Genomic DNA, 17581 nt, shown 5'->3' on the forward strand with positions numbered 1-17581 from the left:
GCAATATTTTAGTACTTATTGATTTGTACTTATATTCCACCAGAGTGTGAGTAACAGCAGGTTAAATATAAAGAGCACAGCCAATTTTAGAAAACAATAAAATGTCTGCCTTCTGAGGAGAGTTGAGCGCCACATCCTACTATCTTGAAGAGGTACATCGGATGAGAATGTGGAGCAGACTGTATGTAATACTCCCTCCCACAGGAGATTCATCTGTCCCCCTCCTTATTGACAATCTGCTAACTAGTGAAAAATGTCCATGATGTTTATTGATGCTACCTCTGCTGTAAAGGATTCTATTTTAAACTTTTTACTTTTTTTCTGAATACCACTTTAAGGGCCCTTTTTGGGTGAAAGGTTTGCCCATGATTTTTAATACAATAAATAAATGGTGATTAAAATGGGAAAATATTGAATGTTATCTTCCCTTCTAATAGTGAGTTGTAACATTGATTGATTGATTGATTGATTTCTAAGTTATCTTGTACTTTCCCTCAATATACAAATATCAATATTTTCAAAGGCTCAAAAAGGCACCTATATTGAAGATCTGGCAATGTGCAAATATGTTGAAAATATAACAATGAATTAATTATAAGAAAAGTAATTATTATTTCCCCCTAGGTTTACTCAGACATTTAAAGTGCTACATTCTCATTCCATATAATTGTGTTGTGGTGCTTACATAGAAATGGTACAAACTAGACTATTTCAAGTAACAGAATCCAGAACTTAAGCAACTTGCAAATTTCTGTTGTGCCGTTAGAGACATCGCCAAAGCAGATTGCCAACAAGTTTACTTAACTGAACTTTCAAAGAATATTTTGACACTACCTGTTTGAAAGCCAAGGTTGAGATTGCCTTACAAAATATGCATATATAATAGACCATGAACAAAGATGTGACTAGCCATTGATAAAGAAATTTTGGGTATCTCTGCGAAGAATAAACAATAGGAGGACATGAACTTCGCAAACTTCATAATAAATTTGCCCAAGTACACTTCTCGATCTTAAGTTAACACCATTTCATAGTTCCCAAGAGCACACACAGTCTTTGCAGACATTGTGTCATCAACATTGTATTTCATATCTTAACATAATAAACCTGTTTATACATTCGTGACAAACACAATGACTCTGTTTTTATCCACATAAACCCCAGCAATGAAAAACTTAAATAAACTGAGTTGCCTCCACTTTCACTGCCATACTTTGCAACTCGGAGACAGGTCAGTTTTATAGTCATGAGTTGCCCTCCATTGATACAGCGTGGTGTACTGGCACCTAGGGCAAACATATGCACACACATGAATGGAGCCACCTGCGCCAGCCCAAGCCTCACTGCCAACACCGCTGGAGCAACCCACCCCCACCAGAGCCAAGTGGCGCTGTGCTGTGCCACCTGTCTGCCGACGCAAGGGGGAGCCCGGTTGGCCGAAGAGGCCCTTGGTATGTGAATCCCCCCAATGCCTGTGGGCAGGGTGAAATGACGCAACAGCCACGCACCTTTCAATTCCAGCCTCACAAAGCGAGGCCTTGTGTCCTGCCAGCCCTGCACCACTTTGTGAGTCTGGGACCTGATCCTTCACAAAGCGGTGCAGGGCTGGAAGGGCGGCAGGAGGAGCCAAATGTGCCCCTAAAAATGTGTCTCCCTCCCGCCACACATTATGCCCCTGACGATGGCGGACCAAAACATTACTTTGACATGACTTCTCCAGTTTTGGGCATAGGCTTGGCCACCTCTCGAGATTTTGTCACCAAACTCAGCACAAGGCTTCCTGAGGTGGGAGACAGCAGACTTCACTGATGTTTGGACAACAGGTGCCATTTTGAATCAAGATGGTGGACCAAAATGTAACTTTGGCGTAACTTCACCTGTTTGTAGCATGAGGATCCCAACTCACAAATTGCACTATCTACAAATCACATTTTTTGGTTTCTAACAATTCCTGGGCAGCACTGGGCACTCCCTGCTAGTGGTTATATACTCTATCCAATCTGCAATGAAAAACCACAACATTTGAATAAATTGCATAAATGGATCCAATAGAAGACTAAAGAGGAAACACTCCAAAGCAATCTTGAGTCTTTGAAACAAAGCTGACGTTCCCTATACATTCATACATAATCCATATGTATGAACATATTTGTCTTTTAGCTAATATAAGAAAATACTTTATCCTCTTACCAGTTTCAGTCTCCTGTTTGGTGAGGTTCCTGTGGTTGGTAAACAATGTTGTAGTGTCTGGTGAGGGTGGTCTTTCCTCTGGGATGGTTGTACAGGCACCTAAGTTGCAAATGAAATATTTGTAAACTAAAGGAATATAGACATAAAACGAATTAAACTGATTTTTTAACACCACTCAAAATGCAGAAAAATTATGAGTGGTTCATTAACTGATAGACAAATACAGCCCAAGTGGACCAAGTCAAGGAGAAGGAACCCGAGGCAGTGCCATCCCATGAACTGGTAGTATATAAGAAGGCAGGAAAGAGAAAACTGATGGAGGTTAGTGGGTCAGTGCCCTATTCACACTCATGGACTGGCTTCCACTGCGAAGAGTATTGCTTCTCGAAGCAACTGTCTTAGTTGCTAGGCTAGTCAACTGTCTGACTGGGCAAGGAATTCCTCAAGATGGCATGGGGTGAAGTGAGCCATCACCACTTCAGACTATAGATTCAAACGCATGTGATGAAATATTCACCCATGGAGAAGGAAGATTTCCATACATGGAAAGCTAGCATGGTGGGGAAGAGACAAGGCTGCACTCTTCTCTGACATCTTGTTTTCTACGTCAGTGGATTTTTAAAAATGATGTTGCATTTATTCATGTGAACCCCTACCTAAAGTTTAAAGTGGAACAACTTTGTCATTTGTTCCAATTCAGCTTTGAAGCGTGGGCTTTCGCAGGAAAAGTGGGGGGGGGGCGGATAAGCACGAGGATACGGCGCTTTAAAGCACGGACCCGTGTCTAGAAAGCACAGGGCAAAAGTTAAACGTGGATGAGCCCCAAGTTGAAAGCAGCTCTTTAAAACAGGCCTGAAAACCAAAAAGGAAGATGTACACTTACAAAAAGAAACTCCATATTATGTACAGAGCGTATTATTTCACAAAAGAAAATGAGAAACAGCGATAAATCATGGCTCTCTTGCAGTAGCCTCAATGTATGCAGGGATATGTACACATATGGCAGCTTTAAACTCAGAAAAAGCTCCAATATGCATGGAAAAGTCCAATGCATAGGACATTTTCCATCATGAACAGGGAAAAGCGTCTCAGCACATAGGAGAATTTGAATCATGCTCTTTGGCACGTGCCCATTGCCAAAACAAAGCATAAGCTATATCTGCTGCTGATTCTACAGCAATGTAAGATTTAACTGACAGCTACATGAACATAATCAATTCCTGCATTATATATTTTCAACTGAACACAGGATACTCCTTTCTATGTGCAAGACAGCTAAAGAAAAACATGAAAACTATTTCTCTAAGCTTCTTATGTATGCAACTCTTGTTTCTCAGATAAAATCCAAGATTAAAACTTTGTGAACATAATAAGCCACTAAAGTTTCATTGAAATAATGCCCTTTAAACAATATTTCGTAACACTGAAATTATGAGTAAAATGTCACGTAGCCCATTAGCACATATAAGGTTTCTGCACATGAGTAAAAATTCTGAAAGCTTATTTTCAAAACTAAAATCCCAAAGGTTAAAAAGCCTTGAAAATTAATACCTTTGATACTAACTATTTCATTAGGCATCAGCACAACTTTTCCATCCAAGGTAACTTAATCACTGTCAAAAAATGTCACTTTGCCATAAGGCACCTCATGCTATTGGCTGGAAGTAAGTAAGACATCCTGATTTTGGTTTTGATGTCAGAGGTGTGTTAAGATCTACTTGTCAACTTGGACTGTTAAAATGTAGCAGTATTAAAAGCAAAAGTGATTTTCCCCATTGTATTATTTTCCTTATGCAGGCATACAATTACTGTATTTCCTTAAAGAAAGAAAAAAACAAGGGTGTTTGCACGCATAGGCTAAGAGCTTAAAAAGGACAGTGGAAGATTATACTGCAGCTACTTATTTATCACGACAACCCTAATGTTTTCGCTATTTTTTTTAACCACATCATGCTAACAATTTTGCTCCTCTGTGAAGGAGGAAACAAGTCACATTTTCAAAGGCCTTTTAACCCCCTTCCATCCTTGTCATATTTTACAACCATTTTGTCTAGTGGTCAGGTTCTTCTTCCAGATGCATCACGTACTTTATGAAGCTCCAACAATTTTATTTTTTAAAAAAGTTATGTTGGCCAGGTTCATATGTAGCATTAAACCATAGTTTAAATAAATATGCATACTAGGTCGCACAACTAACACAGTCCACACTTTGCTCTTCCCCTGCTGACATAAAAACAGGAAATATGCCAAGGTGTTGATTTCTTTCTTCCAAACAAACTATGATCAGAAGTCAAGGTTTGTACTTGGCATACAGCTCATGGTTACTTTGGAAGAAACAAACCATGAACTCTGGTTCAGACATCACTACAAGCCAGCCTCTGGCTTGCTTACAAGTGGCATTGTAGCAGCAGGACTAGGGGAAAAGTGAGCCCTGTATTACACTAACTACAGTTAAACTACAGTTTAACTCTACATGAGAACTGGGCCATTATATGAACCCAGAGGTATCCTCTAAACTGGAGAAAGCAAAAAGAAAGACACTTTCTGCCTTTAAAAAAAACAGCAGTTTACACACTATAGGATTTCTCAACACACCAAATCTCAAATATGAGGTTTTCAAACTAGAATTTCAGTATCTTCCCTCACCCTCACGCTCATCTTGGGTTGAGTCTAGACTCTTCCAAAGTGTGCTTCCCTGAGCTTGCCTTGCCTGCCCACCCCATAGAAGCTCAGCCACACACCCTCACTGCTACCACGTTTCCTTTCCTTCCATATTTAGTTCCTCCCTGAACTAAACATACCCGGTAGGAGCAAGGACCTGTGGGAAGTGCCTTTGTAAGGTCAACAGCCAGCAGGAAAAAGTTAGAAACGGGCTATGGAAGCGACAGCTTTAACCATGTTGATTCACAACCATCATGATAGAGAGGGCTACAACTCAGAGGTTGTGGCACGTTGCCCATCTTAAGAATGGAAAACATAATCATTCCTTTTTCTGCTGAAACACAACCCCTAACAACAACAAAATCCTCTTTTTCTACCTTTATTAAACAGCAGGACACACAATATGCCCTTCCTTTTCCCTGAGCCAAGTGGAGTCAAGCCTGATTTTGTACTTAGCCTTACAACCAGCCCTTGTGTGTGGGCAGGTGTACATGTGCGCAGAAACATGGCTGTGTGCTCACTTTCTTGACAGCAAATCTGTGAATGTTTACTTATTTTCCAAACTTCTGCCCCACCTTTTGTACAAAGTCCCCAGGGTGGGTTACATTAATAATAATTACACAAAGCAACAGACAGTAAAATCATGAGCAAGGCAACAAAGTAAGAACAGTCCCTCAGTTTCCTCAATCTAGGTATCTCTCTAAAATGCCTGATGGAAAAGTCAAGTCTTTAGCAGGTTGGACAACTTTGACCCTGGCAGAATCTCTAGAGAGAGTACATTTGATAATTAGGCTGCTGTTACCGGAAAGGCCCTACAATGGGTTGAAGATTCCCAGGCTTCCCTCGAGGCTGGGACTACCAGCATGACCTCCCCAGAAAACTGTGAAGGCATGGGCAGGTTGATATGGGCTCCCAGTACGTTTCCGAGCACAATTCAAAGTGTTGGTGCTGACCTTTAAAGCCCTAAACGGCCTTGGTCCAGTATACCTGAAGGTCCAGTATACCCCCATCGTTCTGCCCGGACACTGAGGTCCAGCGCTGAGGGCCTTCTAGCGGTTCTCTCACTACGAGAAGCCAAGTTACAGGGAACCAGGCAGAGGGCCTTCTCGGTAGTGGCGCCCTCCCTGTGGAACGCCCTCCCACCAGATGTCAAAGAGAACAACAACTACCAGACTTTTAGAAGACATCTGAAGGCAGCCCTGTTTAGGGAAGTTTTTAATGTGTGACATTTTAATGTATTTTTAATCTTTGTTGGAAGCCGCCCAGAGTGGCTGGGGAAACCCAGCCAGATGGGTGGGGTACAAATAATAAATTATTATTATTATTATTATTAGAAGTACTCCCATAGGTATCTGGGTCCCAATATTTAGGGCTCTGTAAACAAAACATTGACTTGAGCTCTATAGTTAATTGGCAGTCAGTGCAGATCTTTGAGGACTGGTGTTATATGGTCCAGGCATTAGACCAAGCAAGGACAATATTACATGAGTTCTGTCTCTTTATTACAAATGCTGCTGCTTTATTGCTTTTTGCTGGCTGTGATGTAAGAGGCTGTCCAAAATGCAGTAAAATCCTAGAAATAAAACACTTCTGAAAATAGAACAGAAAAGGAAATTGTAAAGATTCTATTCTTTAGAAGTAAGGAAAACCATATTACGGCTAATTACTGATTTTTTGGGGGAGGGGGGTTGTCATTTCTCTTCTAACATATAGAATTATTTTCTCAGCACTGTGAATCAAGGCCAAATTAGACATGAGAGTGGCAAACCCGTCAGGGTAAAATCCCTGCCAAAGCCCTATAAAAGTGGGTGGGAGAGAAAGGGGACCACTGAGCCCTCGCCACCTGTAAATTGCCTTTTCTCAGCTGTTTTTCTTCAAGTTAGACACTAAAACTGGAAGAAACTCAGAGGAAAAAACAGGTAGGGATAGGTGGAGGATGAAAACTGATTATATTGCAATATTTGCTCATCATTGTTGTTGTTGTTTAGTTGTTTAGTTGTGTCCGACTCTTCGTGACCCCATGGACCAGAGCACGCCAGGCACTCCTGTCTTCCACTGCCTCCCGCAGTTTGTTCAAACTCATGCTGGTAGCTTCGAGAACACTATCCAACCATCTCGTCCTCTGTCGTCCCCTTCTCCTTGTGCCCTCCATCTTTCCCAACATCAGGTCTTTTCCAGGGAGTCTTCTCTTCTCATGAGGTGGCCAAAGTATTGGAGCCTCAGCTTCAGGATCTGTCCTTCCAGTGAGCACTAAGGGCTGATTTCCTGGATGTTATAACGGGCTGTACTCCTCCTACACAAGTAAAATATTTTCTTTCTACAGATTTGGACTAGAATAGGAATGTGGGTACAATTTAAAGCTTTTAACGTGATATCTGAATCTTAACATGACACTGAATGAATAAGAAAAAAGCAATGCCATGTGGTTGCTGTGTTTAAACCAGGATACCTTGCCTACAGGTCAGAAATGAATGGCCCAGATGGGTATGGGAGCAGATGAGGCCCCAGTAGAATTTGTTCCATACAGTAACAAATTCACATAGAATGCTGCATGACTTTGTTTTCTTCACTACATGGGATCACATGTAAATTGGGTCTTATATTGTCCAGCACTAAAAATATCAGACGTATTATAGTTTCACCAGAGATCATTCAGGAACTCAAATTGCAATCATTGTGCTCTCTTTTCCTGTGTTTCCCCCACTTCTATCTAGGAACTTTAGCAGTCTACTACAGAGAAAGATTTCTACCCAAAGGACTAGAAAATAAAGCATAATTATTCACATCCGCTGATTACTACTACTTAAGCAAGTTGTATCAAGAACAAGAGTAAAGCTATTTGGAGGGGGGGCAGGGGAATGGCACATAAATCCGACACTTTGGAAAAGGTTCAAGTTGAAAAGTTCTCCAGATGTAAGTCTGTAAACAGTGATTCATAAAATGAATTTCCCCATTAATTGTTGGCAAGGAAGGACAGCATCCAGAATATGTTATTGTATTATGACCCATTTTTTCCCCTTCTCTGTGTAGCTACATTCTTGCTTGACACCACAGATCTTTTATCAGTTGTGATAAATCGAGCCAGCAAGCTGTGGTCAGCAAAACTGTTTGATAGCATATAACATTCATAAAATTACAGCCAAGCAATTGTGAATTTTATTCATTGAAGGAAATGGGGCTCCTCTTGTTTATTTTCACTTACTGTGCTCAACACATGTTATTTTTTGTTTTGCTTTTTGCTAATCTTGAAAAAAGACACATCTACAGAAAGTGAACTATATATTCTGCATAAACGGACAACTTTACTGCAGGTTTGTAACACAGTGGGTTGGTTTTTTTAAACACACCTAAAAAGGTAAAGGAAGACAATAAAAGCTACATGCACACGCATTTCAGACTTTATATGGGAACAAAGGATAGAGCTTTGCCGCCTCTTTATTTTCCTCTGATTTAACACTTAAGCACCTTCTGTCACAAAACGCTAGATCACTGTCTGAATCTCCCAATCACATTTGAGATCTGAAATTAAATCAATATACTAGGTGACTTTGACAAGTCATTGTTTCATGATCAGGTTCAGAAGATATATAGAAAATATGTAGGCTGATGAAGACACTGGAGGAGCACCAACAGCAGTGGCATTAACACCTAAGGATCATGTGGTCATTTTACATACCGTATTTTTCGCTCTATAAGACGCACCAGACCACAAGATGCACCTAGTTTTTGGAGGAGGAAAACAAGAAAAAAAAAATTCTGAATCCCAGAAGCCAGAACAGCAAGAGGGATCGTTGCGCAGCGAAAGCAGCGATGCCTCTTGCTGTTCTGGCTTCTGGGATAGCTGCGCAGCCTGCATTCGTTCCAAAGACGCACACACATTCCCACTTACTTTTTAGGAGGAAAAATGTGAGTCTTATAAAGCAAAAAATACAGTATTCATCCCACAACACCCCTGCGTCTTTATTTGTTGCCATAGCTACTAGAGATTGCCCAGTTGCCTGTGTACCACACCTCCAGGGACTTAAAAACATGTGCTTCTACCTGGCCTTATCAGCTGTGAGGTAGCACGCTTCCAGAAAGGCTATTTTCCCCTTTGGCCAATATGAAACCATGAAAAAGCAGCATCTTTCACAGCAACAAGCCATAAGATTCACTATCTGATTCAGTTTATATGCTGCTCCTTTCCAGGAACTGCGTCCTCAGTGTCAGTTCCAGCCAGTAACTATATCAAGGGTCAGCAAACCTTTTCAGCAGGGGGCCAGTCCACTGTCCCTCAGACTTTGTGGGGGGCCAGACTATATTTTGAAGCTGGGGGGGAATGAACAAATTCCTACGCCCCACAAATAACCCAGAGATGCATTTTAAATAAAAGGACACATTCTACTCATGTAAAAGCACGCTGATTCCCGGACCGTCCGTGGACAGGATTTAGAAGGCAATTGGGCCAGATCTGGTCCCCGGACCTTAATTTGCCTACCCATGAACTATATGATTAATAATGTAACCTTAACTAAGAATTCATACTTGAATTTGCTTGCTGGGTTTGTTTAATTTTTGTTCAGTTTCCGGATTTTGTAAAGATTACAGTTATTCTTGCCACAGCATCCCAAACTTTCGGGTTTTTATCTGTCCTGCAAGTTATGGACATGACAGAAGACGCACACTGAAAACTGCACGGAAATTTTTTTTGAGAATAATTTGTGCCTACTTGGGTGGGCTTTTTTATGCCCATGGGAATGAGTATCCCCTCCTCATCCAAGGCAATGGTATTTTTTTTATTGGGGCAGATGTGTGCTAACATGTTCCCTTGCCAGTGCTGTTTCAATACGTTTGATCATTGGTTCATGTGGATTAGTTAGAACGAAAAAAGTCAAGGCAAATGAATGGGGAAAAAATATGCACATGCCAATTTCAAAATTAATTAGAATTTAATTGGCAAAGAAAGAGGAACATGCAGCAGAGCCAACTCACAGAAAAATAAAGAAACTGAACGGCTGAAATCTATTCATTCCTAGCATAGGAACAGCCTCTTTGTGGTATCTTAGGAAGGCACCATCTGCTCCCATCAGCATAGATATGACATGCCTTGATTAGATTATGGTAACATACTCTAGATGAGGTTGTATTTAAAGAGTATTTAGAAACTTCAGTTGCTTTGGAATGTGACAGCTAGAGTGTTGACATGAATGGGCCCATTTCCTGAATCACTGAACACTAACTTACCTTCTTCAATTTTTCCCTGACCCTCGGGGTCCCTTCTAACACTACAATTCTATAATTCTATGATTGCTAATGCTCTAAACTACAGGGAAGGAACCTGTGTCCCTCCATATGTTACTGGACTACAACTCCCAACATCCCCAATCACAGCCCATGCTGGCTGGCAGTTAATGGAGAACGACAGAGGTTGCCCACCCCTCTTCCTAAACGGAGATTGGGATATTTAAAGGGCTATCACCTTCTGTGGCGTTTGCCCTCCTAGGTGGGTCATAAGGAAAGGGTTAAATGAGTGTGAAGTGATTGGCCAGTGGGAACCCAAGGGGAGGAGTTAGAGTTAGAGTTGGAGTTGTTGGGAAGTCAGTTGGGAGTTGGAGAAGGAAGAGGGAGAATAAGTCTGTGGGTTGGTCTAGTTTTTATGTGAGAGAGTGAGAGAAACTGTTAGGAGGAGTCAGATAGACAGTTGGGATAATCAGTTAGAAGTTATTAGGAAGGTATAGGCCGGTAAAGAAACTAAGATTAAGAAACTGACAAGAAAAATTATCTGAAACCATAAACTTGTTCATGCTTATAAAATAAACTTGCTTATTTGATTTAATGTTAACAACTGTCTGGACTCTGTGTGTACCCGAGAGAAACGGGTTGGTGGCAGCGGGGAAGCAATCACAGTGGTGGCACAGGGATAGACCGTCAAATGTTTGGGGACCCTGTGTGATCGCCACACCTTCCTATATATGTCAGTGCTCTATGTCCCACCACCATCTGAGGTCGGGGTGTAGGGATGTGTGTGTGTGTGTGTGTAGGGGGTATTTTTGTGATGGTGTCCATAGTCTTTGTCCCAGGAGGCTGATCAGACTTTTTCCTGTTTGCTTTCAGGTAACAAGCAAACAAATAACAACCAGACCTTATAAAATATCTATCACAATGTAGTCAATTACGAACTAAAATATTAAACAACAGTTACATTATCAGTAGATTAGTAGTTGATTAAACAGCAGGAAATCTGTGATTTCGAAGCTCTGGTTCCTGCCATTATTGGTAAAGAAGGTCTTTAACAGGAGAATTATATTTCATTTGGTAATTTTCTCAGCAGCGTTAATGCATTTATCATTGTTGCTACCAGAATGCAGGGGAAAAATAATGGACATGGCAGGTTGGTGTCTCAAATAGAGGCATTTTTGCATGCAAATCCTTCTTTGAAATTGCCAAACTTTTAACATCCCTGGCAATGAAAGATAGTGCAGCAGTTAAATAAGTTTTCAAGTCCTGTTGGCCTTATTTCCAAAATGAGGTTCAGCACATGTGGTATGCAACTCACAGAAATGGCACTGAGAAACAAACCACCAAATAACAGATTTAACAGCTGATTTCTTTAGAGACACAATGTCAGTACAAAAAACATTCAGCAGAATCTGAGCAAAACATGGCTGAGTGTGGAACAATTTTATCTTTGCTTTTCAAAGACTACCAAAAAGAAAAATCCTCCTCATCCTTAATAAATTATAAGCAATAATAATGTTGCATGATTCTATCATCCCCTAAACAATTCTAAGACACTGATCTGTTATCCCCAGAACTCTGATTAGAACAGACGAAAGATTTACCTAGCTATGCAAGATTGTGGGAAAGTTCCATTTCCCCTTAGCTCATAGGCATGAAAATCACTTTACATTAAGGCCTTTTCAAGCAAAGGATCAGCTGGGACAATTTCATTACAAGCTTGAAGCAAACTGTGTAGCATATTTTATAAATTTAAAACTGTCTGAAACCAATGGCCGCTACGTTATTGTTATCGACTTCCATCATCTAACATACTTTGGCTTTAAATAAATCCTAGTACAGTAGTACCTCGGGTTACAGACGCTTCAGGTTACAGACGCTTCAGGTTACAGACTCCGCTAACCCAGAAATAGTACCTCAGGTTAAGAACTTTGCTTCAGGATGAGAACAGAAATCGCATGGCGGCAGCGCAGCGGCAGGAGGCCCCATTAGCTAAAGTGGTGCTTCAGGTTAAGTACAGTTTCAGGTTAAAAATGGACCTCCAGAACGAATTAAGTACTTAACCCGAGGTACCACTGTACAGTATAATTGCACTGATATATTAACATGCATGGCAATAAGGTAACAATTGTTTAGCCACCCACATGCCATTACGAAACCGTATAAGCAAGTGCTTTGAAGCTCAGTGAAGCATATTTAGCATGTTATGAATCAATGTTAATTGGGATGATATTTATTGTGCTCATACAGGGCCTCCCGACCTCAACTTTTCAGCAGTGACATCCTCAATTGCAACCTCGGAAGACCCTACAAAATGGACAATCTAAAACGGCATTGCATGAGATGAAGCAGGCGGTGGGGGCTGCTGCTAGAAGGGAAAAGAATATGCACATAGCTGGACCTTTCTGGATCCTGGCCCATAACTTTCTTTAATGTGCAGAAGTGCACAGCACAGACTCGCAGCTGACAACTTGTTCGAGGGAAATATTATGCTTAGCAACTGTTTGTAAAAGTAAAGCTCGGAGTCCAGTTTCTAAAAGAGACTGCCCCAGGAGGTGTGAGTTTAAAGAGTGCACACTTGCTTGCTCCCTTCCTTACTTTACCCCACTTTCACTTCCTCCTCCGTCCTGCCTTCTGAATGTATGCTGCCGAGTGGGAGGCATCAGGAATATGGAAGACGAAATAAATTTTGCTGGCAGGTATTCAACAGCAATGGACGCGGGTGGCGCTGTGGGTTAAACCACAGAGCCTAGGACTTGCCGATCAGAAGGTCGGCGGTTCGAATCCCCGTGATGGGGTGAGCTCCCGTTGCTCGGTCCCAGCTCCTGCCAACCTAGCGGTTCGAAAGCACTTCAAAGTGCAAGTAGATAAATAGGTACCGCTCCAGAGGGAAGGTAAATGGCATTTCCGTGCGCTGCTCTGGTTCGCCAGAAGCAGCCTAGTCATGCTAGCCACAGGACCCGGAAGCTGTACGCCAGCTCCCTCGGCCAATAAAGCGAGATGAGCGCCGCAACCCCAGAGTCGGCCACGACTGGACCTAATGGTCAGGGGTCCCTTTACCTTTACCTATTCAACAGCAATAATCAAAAACAGTATTTGCAAGGGAGGAAAGAACTGCTTTCTTTCCTCCTAATACTACTATAGAATAATTGAAGCTGGTGAACAAATAAATAAGGAATCTAAATCGCCAACTGCCAAATCTGCCTCTACTGAATCATTACAGACATTCCCGTAATGCCCTCTCGCCACTGGGAGGAAAGACTTAAGTCGAGGGCAAGTCCTGCTTTGTGTATACCTTGTTCGTAGTTACTTTGCACATGATGACAGTACAATTATGTAGCTGCCTTTGAATATAAATATTTTAAACAAATGAGTAATTGTTCTTTCTTATTTATTTATGTATTGCTTTATTTATTCAACAAATTCACAGGCTATTTTTTTTAGAAAAAGCTCCGCAAAGCAGCTTACAAATAACACGTCAAAACATAACTGATAAGATAAAATGTAACCGCTTAAAACATCTCCTTCATAATCCTACTAAAAAGTAAATGTGGATATTATCCAGCATAACCTGTATATGCAAAAAGCAGGCCAGAGTAATATTTCTACAACCCAGTTTACAGTTAACCACTGAAGGATACAGTAAAAAAAGGGGTGGGAGGGTTTTAGTGCCTATCTATAACTATCAAGGGATGGGGCCAGCTAGATTTCAGGTGGGATCAAATTTCTTTGCTTTCTGATAGCAAGTTCTCTCCAAGAAAGAGTTCACTTGTAAAATTCTTGCATCAGGAAGAATAAATAAATAAATCACTTGTTTTCAAATAACAGTAGTGGGGGAAACCTGAAATATATGCTTTTCAATACTAGCATTTTATTATTAGTTTAGGTTGCAATTTTATTATTAGTTTAGGTTGCAATTTGTTATTTCAGTTATAAATTCACATAAATAATGCAACTTGACATATTCCAGCAATGCCAGCCTTTTGCCCATTAGTAGCTTTTTGCAGTTAATAATAATAACAACATATCAGAAATCAAACTATTCTTTTCTGACACACGAGTGCAACTCCAGATGACCTCAGTTTATCAGAGGGCAGAATTTGATTGGCAAGCAATGTTTGAACTCTGCTACTAAGTACAAGGCCCAGCTGTCCCGTTATAAATGCCATCGACTTTGCCAGCGAGCACATTTTTATAGAAGATCTTTAACAACTATAGTCTTTTTGTATTAAAAGCAGATGAAGCGACATCTTCTAACAGTTCACTGTTTGATTCAAATCAACAGACTGACCTGAAAGGCAAAATGAGGCAGAGGTTCCAATTTCAATTCTACCAGGAAACAAGAGAAACTCATTGTTTTTCTTCAGTTTGTAACAGAATAGACTATTATGCCACGGTACAACTCATAATGAGGTGTTTGAGAGGATAAAGTTGTTGGTCACTGCAACCTTGGAAGGCCCCCCAAAAGGCCAAAAATGTTCCATGGAAAGTTCCGAAAATAGTTGTTTCTCAATAACTACCAATTTAAAATATATTTCACCAAAACACAGCTATACGTTTTCTGCAGAGCTCTTTTAATGTACACTGATGGCATTTCATATTTTAGGCAAAGGAACTAACTCTTTATTTTCTGCGACTTCAGAAAACCGACAAAACCACAGGCGGAAAAATAAAAGTAAATGGCAACTGATCTGATAGAGTTTTTAAAATGTCATTTTCAAAGTGTTCAAGTTTAGCTCAGATTCTCTTGCTTAGAACTAGTACATACCGGGGGTTTTATTTTAACTTTCTTACGGTCACCTATCAGTATGCTTTTAGTCTTAATACTGAGTCGATAAAATCAAAGAAGTGTGTGACATATACTGTAATGTATTATTCCATACTGTTCTCACTCCACAGATATGTCTTGCCCTGGGTGACTGAGGCAACCCAGACAGAACGGTGGGGTGATGATGATGATGGAATAGGACGGCCCTATTTTCATTGGAGAAATGTTGGAGGGTATGCAGTCAGAGATAACAATACTGAGCTTGGTGGACCAGTGGTCTGACACAGTGTAAGATAGCTTCCTGTGTTTCTAACTATTACTGAGGCCAAGCAATACCCATTATTTAAAATTGCCAGCACGTTTGCAGCTCTAAGCATGGTCCGGTATGGATGGGAAAGAGATTTGTCTGGATTCACACTTTCCAAGGCAGCATGTGAACCAAAAAGGCAGCTACCATTCAAAAGGTGCACTTTTGAAATTTTGCAATGCATTTCTCCAATAAAGAAAATGCACACCTGCATGTATTAGAGGAAAACTGCGTGCAAAAATGCCCATATTAATGAAAATAAGTTACAAAAATGAGTCCTGCCTGGGGGACAAGCAGGGTATCTATGTAGTTATATATGCATGCATGTATGTATGTATGTATGTATGTAAAAGTACCGTATTTTTCGCCCTATAGGACGCACTTTTTCCCCTCCAAAAATGAAGGGGAAATGTGTGTGCATCCTATGGGGCGAATGCAGGCTTCAGGAAGCTGTCCGCAAGCCGTGGGAGAGCTGCGTGAAGTCGCACAGCTCTCCCATGGCTTGCGGAGAAGTGCCTGTTCTGGGGGCTGGGGTCGGGGGAAGCTCAGGCTTCCCCCGCCCCAGCCCCGCACCTGGGGGGGGAATAAAATTTTTTTTCTTTATTTCCCCCCAAAAAAACTAGGTGCGCCCTATGGGCCGGTGTGCCCTATGGGCCGAAAAATACGGTAAGTAACTAAGTAGTTGTTATTTGTATACCACCCTTCAGGGTATATGGGGTGTTAGGGGAGGAGTAGTACATCTGCCTTGGGACAGTTCTGCTTAAGATCAGCCAGTGAGGTTCATGGTTGAAAGATGATTTGAATCTGGATGCCCAGTCAAAATACAATGCTCTAAACTTTGGTAAAGCTCCACATTGAAATTCTTAATTCAGCTCACTAACCGTAATCTAAGGCACCAAATGCTTTTAGGTAACCAAGATTAGAAATTAGATCAAGGGTAGCCACACTTCAGTTAGGAATTGTTAAGAAGTGTCCTCTTGTTTTAAAATGTTATATATTTTATCTTTTCTATTTGCTGTTTTAGAGCTTACTGCTCTCTGCTTTGGAGCTATGACATATTAAAATCATTTTTTAAAAATATGAAGTCTTGTTATTTCAATAGAAATTTAGTTTAGTTTACACAGCAAAAAGATATCACATTTGTTTATAACTTTTAAATCACTGTGCATATTACATACTTTGTTACTATAACCAGTCATTTTAGAAAACATAACAGATTTATGAAGTTTCTTCCTTATAAATACACTTTTTCCTGTGGTTTTAGGGAATTGGTTTGTGCACCAGGTGCAGTGGGATTACATTTGACCACATATGCCTAAGAAAACAAGCTGTACAGAAAATAAAGTACAGTGACAAATATGGTCATCAGTGAAAAATACTATTTGCCCATTATTTTCACCAACAGCTGACATCAACACGATTAATCATTTTTGACTACTTATACTTTAGCTGTACATATTAAAATTTAATGATTTCAGTGCAAGGAGCCAGCAGTACAATTTCATAGACCAAGGCATTAATGCGTTGATCTCAATTGTACTTAGAGGAAGGGAGTTGGAATGGTAGGGCTGCCAGCTACATTTCACAGTCCAAACCAACCAGTGAGTCCCAAGTCTCCAGTGGGATTCTAAAAAATTCATTATGCATGACTTTTCCTCTTTAAATTATTATTATTATTTTTCTAAGTGATTGCTGTTATCTTTAATGCTTCGTTTCCTTCATTGTCTAGTGCTTGATAGAGGCAACATCAACTAAGCACTGGAGTGTTTTCTCAATAAGCAAATAGATGTCTTTCTACCACGTTAGCATGCTTATTCATCTTACTATCCCTTTCGGCAATTTACTCAGGGGAATATAAATATGCAAGGGATGTAACCGACTACATCTAGCAACTCGAATTGTATTAACTAGTGCATGTAGATTGAAACTTACATCTTCAAAATTAACATTTGCATTGGTGCAGGGTAGTGTAATGACGTTGGACTTGGCCCTGGGTTCAGGTCTTAGCTCTGCTGTGATAGTATACAGAATACCTGTGCTTGGCCTATTGCTCAATATCAAAACAACAACAACAACAACAACAACAAAGTGCTGCACCAACAAGCACAGAACAACCCCTCTGCAGCGCCACAAATTCAACTTAATGGTGTAATATTGGAAAATGTCAATCACTTCTCCTATCTTTCCACAAGGGCCGATACTGATGCCGAAATCCAGCACTGCCTGAGCTCTGAGAGTGCAGTTTTCGCCCAGTTGAAGTGTAGAATGTTTGAGGACCAGGACATTTGGAAGGAAACCAAAATGCTTGTTTACAAAGCTATCGTACTACCAACCTTACTGTTTGCTTATGAAACATGGACCACTTATAAACGCCATCTCCAACTCCTTGAAAGATTCCATCAACAGTGTCTCTAAAAATGTTTACACATCACTTGGGA

At 40.7% G+C, this 17581-nt stretch overlaps 1 protein-coding gene across 5 annotated transcripts in view; it reads right to left on the reverse strand.

Annotated features, from left to right (window-relative positions):
* Positions 1-17581, reverse strand: part of BBS9 (Bardet-Biedl syndrome 9) — a 222554-nt gene that overhangs the window by 96466 nt on the left and 108507 nt on the right. For all 5 annotated transcript variants that reach the window (XM_083577730.1, XM_083577731.1, XM_083577729.1 and 2 more), the window contains exon 21: positions 2191-2289. In XM_083577730.1, the coding sequence (XP_083433856.1) occupies positions 2191-2289 (99 nt within the window). The remainder of the gene's footprint in view (positions 1-2190; positions 2290-17581) is intronic.

Source organism: Podarcis filfolensis (assembly GCF_964270895.1).
Source record: "Podarcis filfolensis genome assembly, chromosome: 12".
Lineage (NCBI taxonomy): Eukaryota > Metazoa > Chordata > Lepidosauria > Squamata > Lacertidae > Podarcis > Podarcis filfolensis.